The sequence below is a fragment of the Sinocyclocheilus rhinocerous genome, unplaced genomic scaffold, assembly GCF_001515625.1.
Source record: "Sinocyclocheilus rhinocerous isolate Xijiao unplaced genomic scaffold, SAMN03320098_v1.1 scaffold295, whole genome shotgun sequence".
Lineage (NCBI taxonomy): Eukaryota > Metazoa > Chordata > Actinopteri > Cypriniformes > Cyprinidae > Sinocyclocheilus > Sinocyclocheilus rhinocerous.
The window spans coordinates 381086-402647 of NW_015647035.1; the positions used below are offsets into that span (position 1 = coordinate 381086).

Consider the following 21562-nt stretch of genomic DNA (forward strand, 5'->3'; position numbering starts at 1 on the left):
ACTGGTGTGGATTAACCATTACAGAAACATAAAAATTATTTTGGTAATCACCAATATTGTTAGTTTAGGGCAGCTGTGGCACAAACCGTACACTGGGTGGTGGTGGTCTAATAAACTTGTTAAGCACTGTATTTGTAAAAAGAAACATTAATAAATATGTACTTAAAGTTTATATGATTATAATACTATATTATGTTTCCTTTAAAAATATTATTTAGAAGTGCATATATATATACACACACACACACACACACACACACACACACAACTACATGGCCAATAAACACATTTTAAGACTTTATGACATAAAACAGTTCAGATTATTGAATTTTGTGGAATTATATTAATAATAATAATAATAATAATAATATCTATTTACGCTGTTATTGTCTGGGGGAAATAGCAACTGTTTTAGTACAGATAAAGTTTAATTAATGTTATAATTCATAAATTGTATAAATGTATAACATTTAAAACACACATGACAATAAAAATGTGATATTAACGAAAAAAGACCAGCAACAATATTATCGACTATGAATGACAGATAAATAACTCTTTAAACTGAGTAACCGAATATTCACATTCAACATCTAATTTACCGAGCCTTCGAGTATTAACACGTAACATGAAGTAACAGTTAGATTGTCATTTAAGACTGTGCACTCTGTAGTCCCCTAAATTAAATTAAATAACGTAAATTATCTGCAAATTTGATATTAAACGAAATGAAACGCAGCAGAAAGGCAAATGTAGATTTGCAGGCTACTTACCACCTGTCAGTGTGTAATGCAGTTTCCACTGCTGGTTATTTGTGGATAATTCAGAAACGCTGCTGCTCCACATATGAGCGATGAGTCTGAGTCGCGCACAATGACAGGATGCAGGAGGAGCAGCAGCAGCAGCAGCAGCAGCGCTCACACTCAACAGTCTATTCTACTGACATCTAGCGGCGACAGTGCAGCATTAAACGTGAGCATCCGGCGCTAGGGTGGGGCTAGCAGGTGCTTCAGCACACTCAAGAAAGACCACAGCACCCCCATAGCACCCCTAAACATTTTTTTTTTCTGACAGCAATTGCATACAGGCTGTATTCTAATTAATAAGGAAGTATATAATAAAAAAAAAAACAAATTAAATAGAAACATTTTACTCATTATGTGTGCGGCGTGCGTAACTTACATATGACGTGACGTGACACAGCTACGCTATCACGCTATTCGTAATGTAATCGCGCGCCCACAGCTGATGATGAGACGTGCTGTTGGTGGGTTGCACGTTATGAGCAGTCAGAGAAATATCAGTTAAAAGTGATCAAACACACAAATAACTGCTTTGTTGTAGCTTTGTCTTGCGGTGAAATTGTTTGGGAACTGTTAGTATGTGTTTGGCGTCGAATGTATTGTTTTATGTGGAGTTATTTTGACTGTGTTACAATCGTAATTAATTTGTGTTATCTTGTGTTTTATGTAGAACTGATTTCTCCATACAGTGAAATCCTTATTTCCACACTTTGTATCTCCATTTTGCAGGTATGTTATAGAAAATGTTGTTTTAATGTGTTTAATGGATTCATTTGTTTTATTAGTGTAGAGTTGCGCTTGTTCGTCACTAGGTGGGGATGTTTCCCCTTAACAATTAAATTTAATTTAATTGTTCTGTATTTCACTGAAAATATTGTATTTGTTTAATTATTGAATTGATTTGTGATTAATTCATTTAAAATGTTTATTGTAACTGATAATCTTGAAATCTCATCCACTATATCAGGGCTGTCCAAACTCGGTCCTGGAGGGCCGGTGTCCTGCAGAGTTTAGCTCCAACTTGCCTCAACACACCTGACTGGAAGTTTCTATGCCTAGTAAGAGCTTGATTAGCTGGTTCAGGTGTGTTTAATTAGGGTTGGAGCTAAACTCTGCAGGACACTGCCCTCCAGGACCGAGTTTGGACAGCCCTGCACTATATGATCACAAAACTAAAATATTTCATTTGATTAAGAGGATTAAAAAGAAGAAAACTGTTTTAAATCAAACACAGCAGAGCTAACGAGACATGCTGTAGAACTGATTTATTCTCCATATGGGGAAATCCTTATTTCCAAATGTTGTATCTCCATTGTGCAGCTCCACCAGTAAAGAGGCCGCCCAGGCAAGATCGTCACATTGACGCCAGTCATGGGAAATCCTTAACGCTGAAAGGATACTACGACAAAGATATTGCTTTCATCTTCTGACAGCTGATGGCAAACTGATTTCCTGAAGAAAGACAGCCCCAGGTAATCACACAAACTCAGTTCGGCTGTCATCTCTCTCTCTCTCTCTCTCTCTCTCTGTGTAGCTGCCTGAGCCCCACCTCTGCTTCAGACACAGAGAGCAGACGACATGACAGAGGCAGGGCAATCGACTTAAATATTGGTGAAATTAATTTATTAGGTAAACGAACACCCATATAAACACAATGGGCAATATACCAAAACTTATCACGGTGATGTCCATATATCATGTGATAATTCAATATAGTAATTATCGCTACAGGCCTACCTGTTCATACTGGCTGCTTTGTTCTCCAAAGAGCGGTTTTGAGCTGTTCACGTGAATGTTTAAAAATGGTGTCAAATATAAAACACACCTACAGTAACTTGAACTTTAACCTAAAATTAACTGGTTTTGATAACTATATTAGTAATTATTTACTAACTAAACACTGATCTAGCACCCCCTTAGCACCTGCTTTCAAAATTCTCTGGTGCCGCCCATGACTTTCTGCAAACCTGTCATAAGAGATGAACACTGTCTCAATATATGATACATATTTTGTTTTATGAATACATCACAAACGTCTTTTGTGATTTTTATTTTTATTTTTTCAAATTTATGTCTGGATTTCTTTTTTCATGGTTTCCAGACTATCCAATATTCCATATAACACTATTTTATCAATACTCTCAACAGTCTTCAGTCATCTGCCTTAATTATTGTTTTGTCAACCACAATTTAACTGTCAAACAGAACAGTTCAGACGGTGCGTTTTCATTATTCCATTTCCTTTATTTCACTGGCTAATACAGTTCAGATGTCTTTTTGAAAAATAAACAAAAAGCTATAAATAAATAAACAAATAGACTGTTCCATTATGAAAAAAAAAAACCTTAACAAAACTTTAAATAATAATGTTGCTGTCTTCAGAAGCATATATTGAATCAACAATAATAAACTTTTGCGTATTTATTTAATGCTTGCTTTTGAACAGTTTAAAGAAGGGAAATGGAAAGAAAAGATAAACATAACCCTAAAGTCAACCTTTAGTCAAACCGACAGTAACATGTTAGTCAGACTGCCATTTTAAATGTATACAAGTAGATGCATAATAACCATGCAAGTGGTTGCAATTCATCTTGCATTTGCACTTCCTGTAAAAGCACAGAAATAAATGCCCTCTTATCCATTTTCAATTACTTACAACAACAACAGTATCAAAGATATCACACATAATGTTTGATAATATATTTGTTCTCGGTATGAAACCCACTTGATAAAAAATGTAAAGGAAAAATGTGTTTGTGAGCAGCAGGTGAACAAAGTCTGAACTTCTTATAAAAGACAGCAGTGCTCACTTAGGCAGTGTGTGATGCAGAGATCAGAATGATCCAAGAATAAACTGGCATCATAAACTACAACTGACAAATTTGGTTAATGTTCCTAGCTGAACTTCACAGCTGTTTTGAAAGTGTACTCCTCATTAAAGGTCAATTTATAATGTGGGAAATAACTGATTATTCAAACAAATATATATATATATATATAAAATCCTTATTTTACATATCTTACTAAAGAAAACGGCAGGATCAAAAGATTATCTGGAGAGGTGACTATTTAAAGGAGTAGTTCACCCAAAAATGAAAATTAGCTCAACATTTACTCACCTTCAGGTCATCCAAGATGTAAATGAGTTTTTCTTCATCAGAACAGATTTGGAGAAATTTGTTTTTTATGAGCTGTTTTCACTCTTATTGTGACGGCACCCATTCACTGCAGAGGATCCATTGGTGAACAAGTGATGTAATGCTAAATTTCTCAATCTATTCTAATGAGGAAACAAACTCATCTACATCTTGGACATTTCAGCGAACTTTCATTTTTAGGTGAACTATTCCTATAATGCTGTGTCGCAGATATGAATCTAGTCAGTATATTTATATTTGAGTGACACGTTATTTGAAGAGTACACTGTACAAAGGACAATACAAGATCAAAATCTTTGTAAAAAAGGGAAATGTGTAGAAAATGCATGATGTACTGTACAAATATTATATTCTTGTTCAAAACATGGAAAAAAAGTCACACACGCTTCAATGTGCAAAATTATACTGAAAAAAAAAAAAGAAATTATGCCTCGTGCACAATAAAATGAAAAACACTTTATAACATGCCCTAGAGTCAAAAAAGCACCCAATGCTAAAATAATACAGAGTGCATAAGATCAGATTCATCCTGTTTTTTGAGCATTGCAAATTGAGCATTATGTGAGTGGGTACAGAATGACGATAAGTATTTCTCTTCTTTTTGTTAGTTATTACAATCTGTAATTTGTTGCAAATATTAATCATTCTGTACCTACTAGCATAAAACAATGCATGTTTGTAAATCTACAGATGTCAGCACACTTAAAAATAAAGGTTGCAATTAGAGGGGCTTTGCAGGCGTCAGTCCGATACCAATTCTTAAAAATATCGTTTATGTACTGATGATTTGTGATTTTAAAGATCCTAAAAATCTATCAAGAGCTTGCAAAATCTCCAGAATATAATGTAGTCGAGAAATACGCTTAAACGGTAAAATTGTGCCCTGATAAGCTACTGAAGAACCTCTATTTTTAGGAGTGAGTTAAAAGAGAGAGCCCCTTTTTTTTTTTTTGATAAGTATTTCTCTTCTTTTTGTTAGTTATTACAATCTGTAATTTGTTGCAAATATTAATCATTCTGTACCTACTAGCATAAAACAATGCATGTTTGTAAATCTACAGATGTCAGCACACTTAAAAATAAAGGTTGCAATTAGAGGGGCTTTGCAGGCGTCAGTCCGATACCAATTCTTAAAAATATCGTTTATGTACTGATGATTTGTGATTTAAAGATCCTAAAAATCTATCAAGAGCTTGCAAAATCTCCAGAATATAATGTAGTCGAGAAATACGCTTAAACGGTAAAATTGTGCCCTGATAAGCTACTGAAGAACCTCTATTTTTAGGAGTGAGTTAAAAGAGAGGGCCCCTTTTTTTTTTTTTTTTTTTACACATATCATACAATTTAATGTCTTCAAAACAAATAAAAGTGGATTCTCAGTAATGTATAATCCAATAAACAATGTTTCAAATAAACACAATTTAACATTGATTTTATCTCTCAATAATTGACTTATCCTCTAATATTCATTCAGATGACAATGAAAACAATATACTAATGAAAAATAGGTGTGTTCCAGGCTTGCAAACTAATTTAATTCAATAATAATTAACTTGTTATCTGGATAGACATTTACAGTGGGTTTATACACAACCAATGTTTGTCTGAAACAGTCAAAATACAATATAAGGAATGCTTGCATTAGGTTTAAAAAAAAAAAAAAAAAAACCAGCTGCTGGTACATATGAAACCACATTAAATTTTCTTTTTTTGAATCCAGATCCCAAATTTTGTAAGGAGATTAAAGATTATTTTCCCTCACAAACGCTGTTATGGTTAATGCGGTGTTGTCATCCCATAGCGGTACTTTATATTCTGTGATTCTGGTAATAAGTTGCATATTGGACAACCAAAAATTGTTTTCATGTCAAAAAAGAAGTTTACTCTAATCAGACGTATAGGTGCAAAAACTTCATATAAACAAATAGTTTATCTGAAGTGTCAAACATGTGCGAAACCAATGATAAATAAATTAAATGCCCAATGTGTCACTGCTGGCTTAAATTTGTTGCTTTAGCTGCCCCAATATATTCTGAAAAGTACAACCGTTCTGTAAGAGTAGATTTACCCAAACAAACTGCAAACAGTTATTTGCATTTCAAAGAGTTGGCAAAATATACAGATGGAGTCAGCATTGACATCTATGTTTACAGCAGTGAAATGTTGCATGCATGTTGCAACACCATCAAATGCCCTGTTGCAAACAGCTATTGCATTTTTTGAAAACTTTTTTGCAAAGTAACATGTAGAAGGATTGTGGTAATAGTTGGTACATAGCAGGCGTTTCAAATTAGTTAAAAGTGATAGTTTACTTTGTCACTCATGTTTACTTTGTTTTTAGCTGTATAACTGATTCTATTTTCATTTTTAAAGGTATAACATTATGCTATGTACAAGCACAACAACATTGTATACAAAGCAGGATGGTTATGTACATCCATTTATGCTAAATATTAATATTAAACGCGAGAATAAAGGTGTACTTTGAGTGAACTGTGAGGTTGCATTCTACCTGCAACTCTCGACAGAAGGCAGTGATATTTTGAATCAGGAATCATCAAAGATTTTGTCTTTCTTTGGTTTTGTCTGGAAACACAAGAACACTCAGAGCACATCTGCATGTTCAACGAGCTGCGCTGGATCCTCCGATCACAAACATTATTTAACATCGTCATCAACAAGGAACGAAATGTGCTAAAATGTTTCTTTCACATAGTGAATAATATTGAAGAGAAAGAAAAAGGTCTAAAAACGACAGGCTACTTTTGCATTATCGTCTTTTCTGTAGTCCAGTCAGTGTCAGTCTGCTCACATCTGCCGCCCTCTGGAGTCTCTCAGTACTATAGGACGCTTATACAGGAAACAAAATCCTTCCAACAGCCACCAAAGAGCAGGCCATACTTAAAGATCTCCCAAAATCTCTTCAAGTTTTTGTGTTGCTTATGAAGAAAATCGAACCAGAACCTTGTGGATTTCACTACAGGGTTACTTCTTGGCTAGCTGGAACGGATTCTGACCCTTTTAATAAAAGAAACATACATATTTGTAGTAGACTTCTGCAAAGATGACACGGAGGGGGCCTCAGAAAACATGCATGTATATAAAATAACTCAATCCTGAAACCCACTAATGCAATTTTCACACTTTTTGTCAAATGCAAATCACAATAACAAGCACAACTTCAGCATGTAAACATCCAGAGGGTGTTAATTTTTCTTAGTCTCTGTGTAAATGTCATGTCATTACTATAAAAAAACAAAGTTAAAAAAATCTGAATCTTCTAAGGATATCAAATTAAAAAGAGAACATAAGACGTGTTAGGAAATGTTTTGGCTTTTTACAGCCATTTATTATCTTATAGTCCTCATGTTGACAGCATAGCTTCTTTGACATTGTTGATATGTCTCAAAACTACTTTGGCAGAGTAAAAGCATTAAGGCACATGTTAGTATGAGGTATTACAGACAGATAAAGAGTTTATAGACGCTGATTATTACAAACCATGCTTAACTTGATATTAAGTGGCAAAATGGAACCCGAATAGCTTGTCAATGTAAGCAGCAGCAATCAATCCACTTCAACACTGAATGAACACAAAACAAATACAACAAAACCATTTTAGCTGTGGGCCTTATAATAAACATATTATGATGTATATGGCATGTTTGTAATACTAACTTAGTTGGTTTTATTCTTCATTTTTACTTGAGGTAAAATGGGACATACAGTACCATTCAAACATTTGGAGTCAGTACGATTTTTGAAACAAGTTTCTTATGTTCACCAAGGCTGCATTTATTAAATCAAAATACAGTAAACTTAGTAATATTGTGAAATATTTTTACAATTTAAAATGACTATATATTTTAAAATTTAAAACATGTATTTCTGTGATTTCAAAGCTGAATTTTCAGCATCATTACTCCGATCTTCAGTGTCACACAGTTGTGCTGCTTAATATTTTTGTGGAAACATGCATTTTTTTCAGGATTCTTTGATGAATAGAAAGTTTAAAAGAACAACATTTAAAATAGAATATTTTTTCAACAATGTAAACGTCTTTAGTGACACTTTTGATCAATTTAATGCATCTTGCTGAATAAAAGAACTAAAATCTTAAAAAAAAAAAAAAAATGAAATACTGACCCCAAACTTTTGAATGCTTGTTGATGCTTATTAACAAACACAAAGATGTGCTTGACAGTGAGCAGCAATATAAATGATAAATTAAGACTAAATTCATTGCCCAAGTATGTAAATTACATTAATCTACTATACTATTAAATTGCCAGAAATAAGAATAGAGATAAGAGAAAAAATATAGCTGCTCAAAGGGCCAGATTTAGACATATTTACATGAAAGCCCATCAAGGCAAAGCACTGTGTGTGGATTTCAGTCATTCTTTTCTTTTCATAGAGCCATTCACTAATTCAGTTTTCGCAATAATATATTTGGCAAAAAATGGCAGGTGAATATGGAGAAAACAGTATGAAATGCTCACTAAACAAGCCACGCAGTGCAAATGTTCATAATTTATGCACCGAAACTCATATGAAACAACTGACTTGATAATTCTACTGCATGTAGTATGGACTTTGAAATAAGTCATTTTAATGTTCAGTAAACATATGCAGTTACAGTGTAAGCTCATTAGGTGTGGTGTGAACATGTTAATCTCAGAGCAAAGGGTTTCCTCTTACACACACAAGGCCAATTTGTAACTCCAGCCCCACTAATCAGTGCAGCGTGGTCCGACACAACACATTAAAACACTGATACAATAAGTTAATAGGCACTTAACAGTTAACATAATGCACAAATATCATGCATATGTTGCCACAGTATATTTCTTCCTCGATCAAAAAACATTATTAAGTCCATTACATAAACAACATTACCAGTAATAAAAATAAACATCTGTACAAAAGTCCTGCCAGTATTTTTATGGTTTGCTGTATTTTCCATCAATATAATAGATCAATGGCACAAAAAAAAAGTACAAAAATAAATATTCTATTTACAATCACACATGGTATTCAGGAATTAACATCACTGCAAAACAAGAGGCAAAAAGACTGTTATTTTCAAGCACACACCTTCCAAGCAAATGGAGGTATAGAGTTATTCCTATCAGATGTCGAATCAACAATACATCTCAAATCATATTCCAAAACAACTAGTCATAAAGTATCGTATTATAGCAGATTGGAAATGTTTAATTATAAATTGAGTAATGCTCAAAATAATTTCTATGCACATAAACCAATTTGTATTACATTATATATTAACTTATTTAACTTAACATTAATTCTGTACCTCCATATCATGAATTAATAGCATTGAGTTATATCATAATAAAGATGGTATGGACACAATTATTTAAAATTTAAATGTTAATATGATCATTCAATATAACTCACTTTATTCCAACACCCTGGTACTGGCAAACCATCATCACCCTAAAACAAAGAGGAGTGGTGACGAATTGTAAGAATTAGTAATATTCTTGAGAGGGGTGACATAACTGTATCTGTGCACATACAGTATACATAATCATTTCAGAAGTCACTTTTGAAACATACATTTCCATTTCCCCTCTGCAGTAAGTTGATCAATCAATCAATGAATCAATAGATGACTGTCCATGCGCGCACACACACACACACACACACACATACACATTAAAAAAACTTACATGGTGATAAATAACTTTATAATACTTATACTTTTCTATCCATCTACAATATGCACATATGATGTACCTGGAAACTTTTATTCAAATCAAAGTGTTTTCAATTCAAATCTTGACAATTCAATCAGGTTAATTAGTATCCATGAAAATAATGACCAGTCAAGATGCCTGCTTTTTGCAACAATGTATTTCTAGTGAACACCTTCTCTCATGCAGATATTTGTAGTGACCCAGGGTGCTCCGATTTACTAGACTGAAACAGATGTGGTGAAATTTAGTGGAGGATTTAGTCAATATGCGGGTTAGTGTAAGAATAGTGGATACGCAGATAAGTGAAATGAAAATGGAATGCATGCAGTCATGTTAAGTAAACTAGTTAAGTAGCAACCATCCTATTTTACCAGTAATCTCAATATTCATGTTTCACAGAAATCAAGTTAAATAAGTTAATGTATTGGTTAAAAAAAAACAAAAAAACGTAAGTTTTTCATTATTTTATTATATAAATCAACAAACTTAGTTAAAACAGATTTTAGAAATGGTTAATAATTAAAGGAATAGTTCACCCAAAAATGAAAATTTCCTGAAAATTTACTCGCCCTCGGGTCATCTAAGATGTAGATGAGTTTGTTTCTTCATCAGAACTGATTTGGAGAAATTTTATTACATCACTTGCTCACCAATGACTTTGCAAGTGAATGGGTGCCGCCAGAATGAGTCCAAACAGCTGATAAAAACATCACAAGTAATCCGCATGACTCAAGTCCATCAATTCATGTTTTGTGAAGTGAAAATCTGCATGTTTGTAAGAAACATCTCCATTAAGATTTAAAGTATGAGTCCTCATTCATAATATTGCTTTCACCAGTGAAAAAGTTGCCTCGTCTGAATCAGGAGAGAAGTATGCATAGATCAAGCACCGTTTACAAGCAAAAAAAAAACAGTACAAAACAGTTCTAAACAAATATTTCTGTGGATTTTGATGTGAGAGGACAATACTGGATGGACTTTCACTGGAGGAAGCGCTATTATTATTTGGACATTTAGTATGGTTTCTTTTTTACATTTGAAGAAGGACTTTTTTGCCATGTGCTCAAAAGTCCTTGTTGAGAAACTTGTGTTTTATGCTCAACTGAAAATAAGTGAGGCTATGTTTGGTGTGAAATGTATGTTTAACTTTTGTCTTGCACTGGAAGTGTTATTTGAACATTTAGTTTGGTTTCTTTTTTACTTTTGTAGGACTCTTGTTCTCTGGAGGATTATGGTCCTTGATATGAAGACTGTGGAAGAAGTTTTATAATTTCCTTTTTTTCACAAATCTCTTCATCTCGTCGTTTGCCTGTTATCTTTATACGGATCTTCCAACTTACTATGAACTGTGGTATTAACTACAACAGGCATATGGATTAAGATTGACTGTTATGCTGGACTTTTTGGGACTTTTAATGGAATTCCGATAAGATTTTATTCACTCTATTATTCTTAATTCATCATCCACGGATAGTGAACCTATTTGAATTCTACCTTTACATATTCTTTTGTTTTGATTTGGTGTAAATATAATGAAAAAGGTTGAAATTAAATGATTTGATAAATGATTTTTCCTTAAATTTTTCTTACTGAATATAAAAGACTATATTTTGCATTCAATGAGAGATTTTGATTTAGTCCTTGTATAGGTTGTATATCAGATTTTGGGCTTAGTTAAACTTGAGACTGTTCCCATAATACTAACCAAAAAGCAATGGTTTAAAGTCAGAACGCCTTAATAATGAATTTGCTTCTTAAAAACATGCAGCTTTTCACTTCACAAGACATTATTGGTAGACTGGAGTCTTGTGGATTACTTGTGGATTATTGTGATGTTTTTATCAGCAGTTTGGACTCTCATTCTGACGGCACCCATTCACTACAGAGGATCAATTGGTGAGCAAGTGATGTAATGCTGAATTTCTCCAAATCTGCCCCCATGAACAATCTCATCTACATCTTGGATTACCTTGGATGAAGGGTAAGTAAATTTTAATATTTAGGTGAATTCTATTCCTTTAAAATATATTTATAGAGTTAATTATAGATATTAATACTGATACATGCAAGAATTTTCTGCCCTATTCTTTAACTATTTTCTCTCCATTCCTTAAAGTCCCTGTAAATTCAATATTAAAGTGATTTCAAGTTTTCCTTTCTCTTTGGATTGTTACAAGCTCTTGGTGCATAAAGAAGATCTGTAAAGTTGCAAAGACTAAAGTCTCAAATCCAAAGAGATATTCTTTATAAAAGTTAAGAGTCAGCCACACCTACCTAAAACGGCTCGTTCTAACACGCCCCCACATATCTAGGTCACTATGTGGAAATATTAGCATAATGCCGCCCAAACGTGCACGCAAAGAAAGAAGGCGTGGTTTCAGAAACAGCAGTAGTGTTGATGCAGCCATGTCAGGGAGAAGCTGTGTTTCAGTGCGAAAGCAAAAGCACTTTATTTGGCCTTCCGGAAGTAGATGCAATTAGGAATCATTGGTTAAGATTTATTACAGAACAGCACAACCCAGATGTTCAAATTTGTGCAACGCATTTTATGGACGACAGTTTTTTGAACCTAGAAGAGTACAAAGCTGGCTGCACAAAAGGCTATTTCTAAAAAATAAAAAAAAGGGTCAATTCCAACTTTGCTATGACAATCTGGCGCTTCTGAATCAGCGACTGTAAGTATGTTTTGTTACTAGTTTAAGTATTTGCTATTGACTGTTCAAATGCGGAGTTTTGCGCAGCGCAGAGTAACACGTCGTGTGTGTGTGTGTGTGAGGGGAACAGGGTCACATCACAGGAGAGTGAACTGCCTGTCAGAAATCATAGCACGTCAGCTGTCTTAACCGCGGCTTGTGTACTGCATCATCACTGTGTCTGTCACGCGACTCTGTTGCCCTTTCGGGCTTGAACTGATGGTAAAACTAACGACATTATTAACTGTCTTGATATTTACTTTGAAAGCTGACGCTCGCGATTATGGTAAGGGGCGTTACATTTCCGACGAGTGCTTGCGGTGTTCGGCCAATCACAATGCACTGGGTCAGCTGGCCAATCAGAGCAGACTGCGCTTGTCAAAGGAGGGGGCTTTGTAGAAAACGAAGCGTTTGAGAGAGGCGGGGCATAGAGGACCTACAATAATGTACAGTATTTGAAAAATAATGTGTTTTTTGAACATTAAAGCATGTCAACATATTCTGTTACACCAAATACACAAAATAATGATCTTTAAAAAAAGCATCATATGACCCCTTTAAAAGAGATTAATAATCTGTTTGAAATTTCTGGATGCATTTCATGTAATTTATTATTTGTACATGTATCCCACTCTTCTCGCCACTTATTTAATATGTAACGATTAATAATAGGTCTGATCTCTGAGGGAGGAATTTGACATGTGTTTACTCCTTTGCAGCTCGCTCATTTCCTGAAAGCCCAACATAATACTATAGAATTGATTCTGTAGATGGTCCACTTTGGTTAAAATACAATCCATCAAAGGATGATCAGTTTTTAAAGAGTCCATTACTTGAAGGCATGATTTGGAGTCAGTAAAATTAAGTATATATAAAATACACACACATGCATGTAAATATTTTTTTTAAATGTTACGTTTATATATTAAATATTTATATAATATAAATTGGTAACACTTTATTTTGGTAGTCCACTTTAAACATTCTACTACCAGCAAGTAACTAACTACATGTCAACTAGCAGTCATTAGAGTATTAGTAGACTGTCTGCTTAAATAAATCTTTATTTGAATGTGACTATTAACATTTTTATTTTTAAACCTTTATTTGAATATGGCAACAATATCTCGCTCTACAATATTTCCATGAATAAATCTCTGACAGAGACTATCAGCCAATCACGGTGTGCATAGCTAATAAGCACGCCGACATCATCCACCCTGCTCTTACTCTGAGCTGAAGACTTCTCTCTATTCCTCAGTAAAAGTGTGTCTCAGCAGCTTTGTGAACAGGTTAAAAGAAAACTCTTAGCTAAACTTTTACTGCGATTTAGGAGAACTCGTAGTGGTAAGATAAACTGCTTTGTGAATACAGACCCAGATTTCACAGCAGAAAGAAATGTACCACAACCTGAAGGTGGACATTTTTACAGCTACACTAAAAGGCCTTTGCGATTATGGTAAGGGCCGTTACATTTTGTGTGCTTGTGGTGTTCGGCCAATCACAATGCACTGGGTCAGCTGGCCAATCAGAGCAGACTGCGCTTGTCAAAGGAGGGGGCTTTGTAGAAAACGAAGCGTTTGAGAGAGGCGGGGCATAGAGGACCTACAATAATGTACAGTATTTGAAAAATAATGTGTTTTTTGAACATTAAAGCATGTCAACATTCTGTTACACCAAATACACAAAATAATGATCTTTAAAATGGCATCATATGACCCCTTTAAGTATGTGTTCTGAGTTTGTCACACCACAGAAAAATGTATTATTAACCACTCAGACAAATTTAAATGATAAAAAAATCCGCTAAGTACATAAAATAAGTTATCAAAATCTCGAAAAAATGAGCGGTATCCTCTGCTCTCAAACGCTGGGGGCGTGTCCACTGTCTGCGCTGAAACCACACCCACTCACGGGAAAGCTGCCACCTCTTAACTGTCAAATACCGCTACAGCCTGAATGGATGCTCCTAGCAGCTTAATTGGATTTACAAAGCCATACATATTTGCTCCGGTGCGTCATCGACGGTTATTATAGTGTTAGGGGAGGGGCCATGATCGGTGGCTCCAGTGCGTCATCGAGCCACCAGCAGCTTAATTGGATTTACAAAGCCATACATATTTGCTCCGGTGCGTCATCGACGGTTATTATAGTGTTAGGGGAGGGGCCATGATCGGTGGCTCCAGTGCGTCATCGAGCCACCATTTTAGCCCGCCCAAAAAATCCTGAACACAGAATTGGTGAAAAAACTGTTTAACGGTCTAACTCCACTATTCAGTACTACAGAATTCACAGTCTTTGTAATGTGTTCCAGCAATACATTTGTAACATTTATAATGCATTTAGAAACAATTCTCAGAATTGACTTTACAGGGACTTTAAAGTTTACTTTAATAAACTTTAATGCTGAAGCATTATGCAATTAGAAAACATCATGGGTTCGGGAAGGCAGGAAGCATGCAGAATAAGGAAAGGGATAGACAGCAGCATACCACAGGACACGGGGCATCTAGCCCGTCCAGGCCTGGCTGCCCCGGTTCACCTTTCTCCCCTTTAAAGCCTCGGAAACCCTGTTCATGAAATCAATCATATAAACATCCTGTTGTCCAGCCACATTGGCCGCTCTGTTCCAGCATCTGATTGGTCCAGAGCACACTGGACCCAAGACTGACAGGAAGAGACTCACTGCATCCACAGGGCAGGAAACTCACAACTAGTCCAACTAGAACTAGTTACTGAACTAGTGGCTCCATCCTGCTGTGTTCAGCAGAACCATATTCCTGTCAGTCTTACTCCTGAAAAGCAAACATCCCATTGAGAGTTCTGGTGCCTAGTCATTTTGAATTCAAATCCCCATCTATAATAGTTCTAATATAATGCGTGAGTAACATATGAGTCTCTATATTGTACATACGTTGTAATTCACAGACTTCGACCAGAACTCTTCTGGGCATCTGTTAGTGTTTATTACACAAAGACATAAGGAGGCGTGGCTTTCGGGAAGTCTCCTTTTGCCTTAGTGCTGCACGTTGAACAAAAGACATACCAACGGACACGGGGCATCTAATCCCGGGGCTCCTTGGTCTCCCTTATCCCCTTTGGCCCCCCTGTTGCCTTTCTTGCCCCTCTCCCCCTGCAAACAACAGTGCATTCAAAAAAGTCAGACTTTAGTCCTCCTAGTTTACTATAGTAGTACTAGTAAGAAAAGCACCATCACTATGAATAACTAAGAAACTTTGGATGCTCTACAAGACATTCTAAAACTAGCTGTGTTTTTGAATGGAGCTATGATGAGTATAGGGATCATTTAAGGAGGGTAAGTGGAGGGGTTAAGGAGAAGGAGATCAGCCAGTGTGGTTAGTGTGCAGACTTTCATTTACTTGATTCATTCAATGCACATTTATTTGTATATCAGTTTTCACAATACACAATTTATACATTACAATTATTATTATTCTCTGTGTTTTTTTAAGCCACTGATATCAGTGGAATCTTGTCAAATGCATGTAAGTGACAATTTTATATAGCATTGAATTTTTTTCATAATTTTTTTTTTTTTGCCTCAATTACACGTACGCTACGATTCAAACATTTTTGGTCAGATTTATTTATTTTTTTTAGAAAGATGTCTTGTGTCTCGAGTAAATTAATTTGATTAAAAATACAAGAAAACAGCAATATTCTGTTTTAATAATAATTTTGTATTAAATGTAATTCATTCCTGTGATCCTTCAGAAATAATTCGAATATGGCTATTATGTCGACAACACTTGTGCTGCTTCCTATTTTATGGAAACTGATTGCTCTGATGAATAGAAAGTTCAAAAGAACAGCATTTATAAATTAAACAGAATGAAACATTAATAAAAAATTGAATAAAATAGAAATATTTTGAAACATTATGAATGTTACAACATAAATGCTACTTTACTGTCACTTTTTTTAATTTAACGTATCAACTTGAAGTGCCTAAAAACATCTACATCTACATTTTCAACGTAAATAGCGTATTGGGTGATCACTTCTGAATAGAATGAGCACTATATTTTTATTGCCTGATCTAGCCATCAAATGTTGGCTCCAATAAATAGGCATTCTGTGATTGATTCCATATAGAACTCAATTCAATGAAATATAATTGCAAAGGCTAATGTACAAAAGCTGAAGAGGCACTAAAACAGTTTAATCAGTATCCCTGTGCTTTATTACTAATTAAGACCAGCTTTGCTTTTAGAGAGTTTCGTGATTTATCTTCAAGTCAAAAGTTAAAAGGTAAAGGGTTCTTCAGAGGAAACTATTACATTTAAGCTTTATAAGTCTTCCAAAGTGGGATCTATCCAAGCTAGGATACAGAGTTCTAACATAATGCATTTAGAAACAATTCTCAGAATTGACTTTACAGGGACTTTAAAGTTTACTTTAATAAACTTTAATGCTGAAGCATTATGCAATTAGAAAACATCATGGGTTCGGGAAGGCAGGAAGCATGCAGAATAAGGAAAGGGATAGACAGCAGCATACCACAGGACACGGGGCATCTAGCCCGTCCAGGCCTGGCTGCCCCGGTTCACCTTTCTCCCCTTTAAAGCCTCGGAAACCCTGTTCATGAAATCAATCATATAAACATCCTGTTGTCCAGCCACATTGGCCGCTCTGTTCCAGCATCTGATTGGTCCAGAGCACACTGGACCCAAGACTGACAGGAAGAGACTCACTGCATCCACAGGGCAGGAAACTCACAACTAGTCCAACTAGAACTAGTTACTGAACTAGTGGCTCCATCCTGCTGTGTTCAGCAGAACCATATTCCTGTCAGTCTTAATCCTGAAAAGCAAAAATCCCTTTGAGAGTTCTGGTGCCTAGTCATTTTTAATTCAAATCCCAATCTATAATAGTTCTTATATAATTCATGAGGAACATATGAGCACAAAGTCTCTATATATGAATGTACGTCGCAATTCACTGACTTTGACCAGAACTCTTCTAGGCATCTGTTAGTGTTTATTACACAAAGACAAAAGGAGACGTGGCTTTCGGGAAGTCTCCTTTTGCCTTAGTGCTGCACGTTGAACAAAAGACATACCAACGGACACGGGGCATCTAATCCCGGGGCTCCTTGGTCTCCCTTATCCCCTTTGGCCCCCCTGTTGCCTTTCTTGCCCCTTTCCCCCTGCAAACAACAGTGCATTCAAAAAAGTCAGACTTTAGTCCTCCTAGTTTACTATAGTAGAGTTTCGTGATTTATCTTCAAGTCTGCACGCAAAGTTAAAGGGTTCTTCAGAGGAAACTATTACATTTAAGCTTTATAAGTCTTCCAAAGTGGGATCTATCCAAGCTAGGATACAGAGTTCTAACATTCCGCACAGCCCTCATCATGACTGTTATTCTAACACTTAGCAGAGGAAGAAGAAAAAAATCAAAGTGGAATTACATTGTGAATCAACATGGAGCTCATTTTCTAATCCTGTTTGACAAATACTGATTCTTTAAGACTGTTTCTGAACTTTTGGCTCCTGGCTGGAGTGTTTTTCCTAAATACTCTCATCAGGATGTCAAAATGAACTCCACACTGACATAATGCCTTTTCCCACATTGCTTGGTTATGTGCCTTTTCAAAATAGATCCAGATGAGGATTTGTGGAACAATAAGAACTCTGTGCATTAGAACAATTGGGAGAAAATGAATGCAGGTTGGTAGGGAGGTCAGTGAAGGATATGAACAAAAGTAGGAGGTGAGGAAGAGGAGGAGTATTAACCCAGGCTACAACATTAGGATACAGGAGGAGCAGGAGGAGGCCAGGGAGTGAGAAGGGGACAGAGAGGACGACCCGGCCCGACTCAGCAAAAAGAGCCACGGACACAGGCCACGGTGCAGGGGGAGGAAAAGGGGATAGGAAGACCTGTGGAAAAAAAGAGGAAGACAAGGAAAGGACAAGAGTAAAAACAGCACCGTGTCCAAGGGTCCTCCACAGCACCTTCCACTGAGCAGAATTATCCAATACCGATCAGTTTGATTGAGTTGTTTGGTCCTGTTTAATACTACATAGCCAGTGGAGGATGCTGGGAGGAGCGCTGACATGTCCTGACATTCAAGGTGGGAAAGATTCAGTCATTAACTGAGTAAATTAGTGTTAATAGGAGAGAGGCATACAGTCTAGGAGGATGAAAGCATAGAAAAGCAATGGTCTATTCACATGTACTTCTTTTTATAATAATAACTCTTTTGGAACATTTTAACTTTAGCCATTTATATCATATGTCAGTTTTAGAGTTAATCATGCAAAAATATATATTTTTGTCTGTTTAAATGTGTCTGTATACTCTAAATATGTCTATATACTAAAAAATAAGAACTGCAAAAACAAAAAGAATAATTGCAAATAAATATATGTATATAAGGATTAACAAATATTCTGTTCTGAAATAAGAATATATGTTTAAACCATCATCAATGAACATACAGTGGCATCCAAAAGACTTTTTTGGATTTTTTTCTAAATGCAATTTTAAAAAAATATAAATTAAATTTATTAATTTAATAAATTTAACTTGAATTTCATTTGTGTGTGTGTGGGTGTGAATCCTGATGCTTCATTCATCATGATTTGAGAATGAAAGTGCATCTTGTGCTTCAATGTACAAAAAGTCACATGATCTCACAAATTGTATTTCATTAATGACTGAGAAATTGTTTTTTACTCATGTCATAACATTTGTGTTTTCATTTTTCCAAATCCCAAAACTTGTTTTGTCTCAGGTTTAAAATTCCTTATTTTCAGGTTTTAGACCTCACTGTATATATACACTTATTTTCTAGCAGTAAGCAGTAGCCATTCTAATTTCTTATACCCAGCATGCTTCTGTTTGTCTCATTAACCCCCCCAAAAAATTGCAGTTAATATTGCATAATTTTTAATTTAATAAATTAAATAACCACAGTTATTTAATAATGAACAGTAGCTAATGCTTAAAAGTTTGGCAGATTCATGCTGGCTTAGAAATATCGTCCATCCCTTTATTTTAAGAAAGTGGACTCATGTTATTGTCCCTCAAAGTCACAATAACATATTCTACAAACAAACTATGATCAAGAACGCATTTATAATCTTACCCGGTTTCCTTTTAATCCCAGTGGTCCTACTAAACCCTGAATGCATGGGGGAGAGAGACGTTACTGATGGTCCATTTTTCATCTGAACGCACTTATACATGGTATGGAAACATTACAGTATTTGAAATGTTAAATTGTGCTCTGGTACAGCACTTACAGGGATGCCTTGAGGCCCAATTGGTCCAGCTACTCCCATATCACCCTTTTCCCCCTGTAACGTAAAAAAGGCATTATGTATTACGCTGGACATTATACTTTATACAATCAATGAATGCTTGATTTTGATTGGTTGACAAGAGGCCGTTGAAATACTGATAACACTCGCAGAGCAACTTGTTTCACTACTATCCTGCCTGTGTGTTAAATATCTAGTAATTTAATAATTGATTGAGTTATTCATCACCTAAGCAATGATGCAATAAATTGTGATTCATTCAAAACTATATTTCATTTGGCGAGTTGTCATGATGCTTGCTTTCACACCTACAGCATCATCAAGGATTTTACCATTTTACATAATATGAAATATTACTAGAAACCCATTTTTGGAGCCCCACAGATTTGGTAAATTGTTTTTACAAACAAAAAACAGCACTAACCATTTCTCCTTTTGGTCCTGCAGGCCCAGACACTCCAGCTGGTCCTATCAGACCCTTTAAACAAAGAAAATGGCATGCGTGAGCTTCAACAGAGGAGACGGCGGTGGGTAAAGAGTTTAGAGAACGCCACTAAGCATTGAGCACCAATAGATCAACAAACTTTTCTGAGCCGAATAAGAGCAATTTAAACTCCTTATATGTTTAAAAAGAGCCATCTGAGGACCAATCTGCAGAGGAATTCCACAAAACTCCAAAGTTTGTTGATCTAAGCAGAAATAAACAGACACACAAGTAAATATAGCAGCAAATCCATCTTCTATTTTCCTCCCATGACTTGGAGAGGATTCAACAGAAGGGCTGTTAGACATCTTGCTTTCTCGGGAGTCTTGCTTCTCAGCCATTTGTACAGTTGTATGCCATAAAATCATAGTTCATGCAGCCGCATCCCATCATGCTCTCTCCTGGTATGACATTACAAGATCAAAGCTCGTCATGGAATGAAACAAAGCTCTGAAGTTTGGAGCGAATTAAGCCTTCGAAAGGTCAAGCATGTTTTAATATGTAAAGGTATAGAGGGCTGCGACAGCTTGAAATGCAAAGGGAATATTCGCTTTTGAAGAGCACTAAGTGCATATTTAAACAAAAAACAAAGTGCATTTCAGAGAGAGAGAGAGAAATGTTTATAAGTGTTTGGCCATGCTTCCCTTCAGTCACTCGTGTGTTGACAGGTTGAGAAATCAACCAAGCACGGTACCTCTGGAAACAGCAAGAGGCAACAGCCAAACAGGCTTAGGGACAAAGTCAAATCAAAGTCATACTCATGCCGATGCAACCGCAATAGAGATCTAAACAAGGCCTTGACCATTAGACAACACAGAAAAGACAAAAACGTAGAAGCAAGCAAGCAAGCAACAGTTCAAGCAGAGGCAGACAGACAGAAAGAGAGAAGCAGGCAGACACTGCGGAGGGGGAAACGAGAGAGGGATGGATGGAAATAGAGGGGTGGATGATGGGAACGGGTCTTGCGCCACTCACCACTGGACCAGGTCTGCCGTCTAAACATGTGAGAGATGAGCAGTAACTCCTTATAATGTGACTTCAGCTTTTATTGTCTTAGTGCAAGTGTGTCTGCTAGTGAACGAGACCTAAACTGGTCCATTCAATCGTTCATTTCAGCTCTATAGATCTTGATAAAATATCAACAGTTGGCATTTAAATTCCAGGAGAGATGCAAAAACTAAAAATAATACTTGTAAGCAGTGGCGTAACTTTGCTTTGAAAAGTGGTGGGGACACCTTGCAACTCGTTTTGCTAGTTTTTTATTTAATAACCTAATTTACTTGGGGACTGGGTTTAGAGTTGGACAAACTTAATTTTTGTTTTTCAAAAATACATCGATGTACCAGGGGCGGCGCCAGAGAATTTTGAACGCTGCTGAGGGGGGGGTGCTAGATCATTGACAGAGGGAGCTGGGC

The 21562-nt window shown here is 35.8% G+C and overlaps 1 protein-coding gene and 1 long non-coding RNA gene across 3 annotated transcripts in view; one reads left to right on the plus strand and one right to left on the minus strand.

Moving 5' to 3' along the window:
- The first annotated feature begins 1220 nt into the window (after nucleotides 1-1220).
- LOC107708414 (uncharacterized) lies at nucleotides 1221-21101 on the plus strand. Of its 2 annotated transcripts, none has more exons than XR_001636357.1 (5): nucleotides 1221-1267; nucleotides 1474-1532; nucleotides 2124-2275; nucleotides 19510-19589; nucleotides 20111-21101. It is a non-coding gene; the product is annotated as an uncharacterized LOC107708414 (long non-coding RNA). The 2 variants fall into 2 exon arrangements; XR_001636358.1 differs by lacking the exon at nucleotides 1221-1267 and adding an exon at nucleotides 1274-1375.
- Nucleotides 6535-21562, minus strand: part of LOC107708413 (collagen alpha-1(XIII) chain-like) — a 114457-nt gene continuing 99429 nt past the window's right edge. The window contains exons 32-37 of the mRNA XM_016512627.1: nucleotides 20088-20141; nucleotides 19646-19699; nucleotides 19489-19524; nucleotides 17461-17547; nucleotides 9383-9421; nucleotides 6535-6979 (exon numbers count right to left, since the gene is read on the minus strand). Of these exons, the coding sequence (XP_016368113.1) occupies nucleotides 6947-6979; nucleotides 9383-9421; nucleotides 17461-17547; nucleotides 19489-19524; nucleotides 19646-19699; nucleotides 20088-20141 (303 nt within the window). The 3' untranslated portion in view covers nucleotides 6535-6946. The remainder of the gene's footprint in view (nucleotides 6980-9382; nucleotides 9422-17460; nucleotides 17548-19488; nucleotides 19525-19645; nucleotides 19700-20087; nucleotides 20142-21562) is intronic.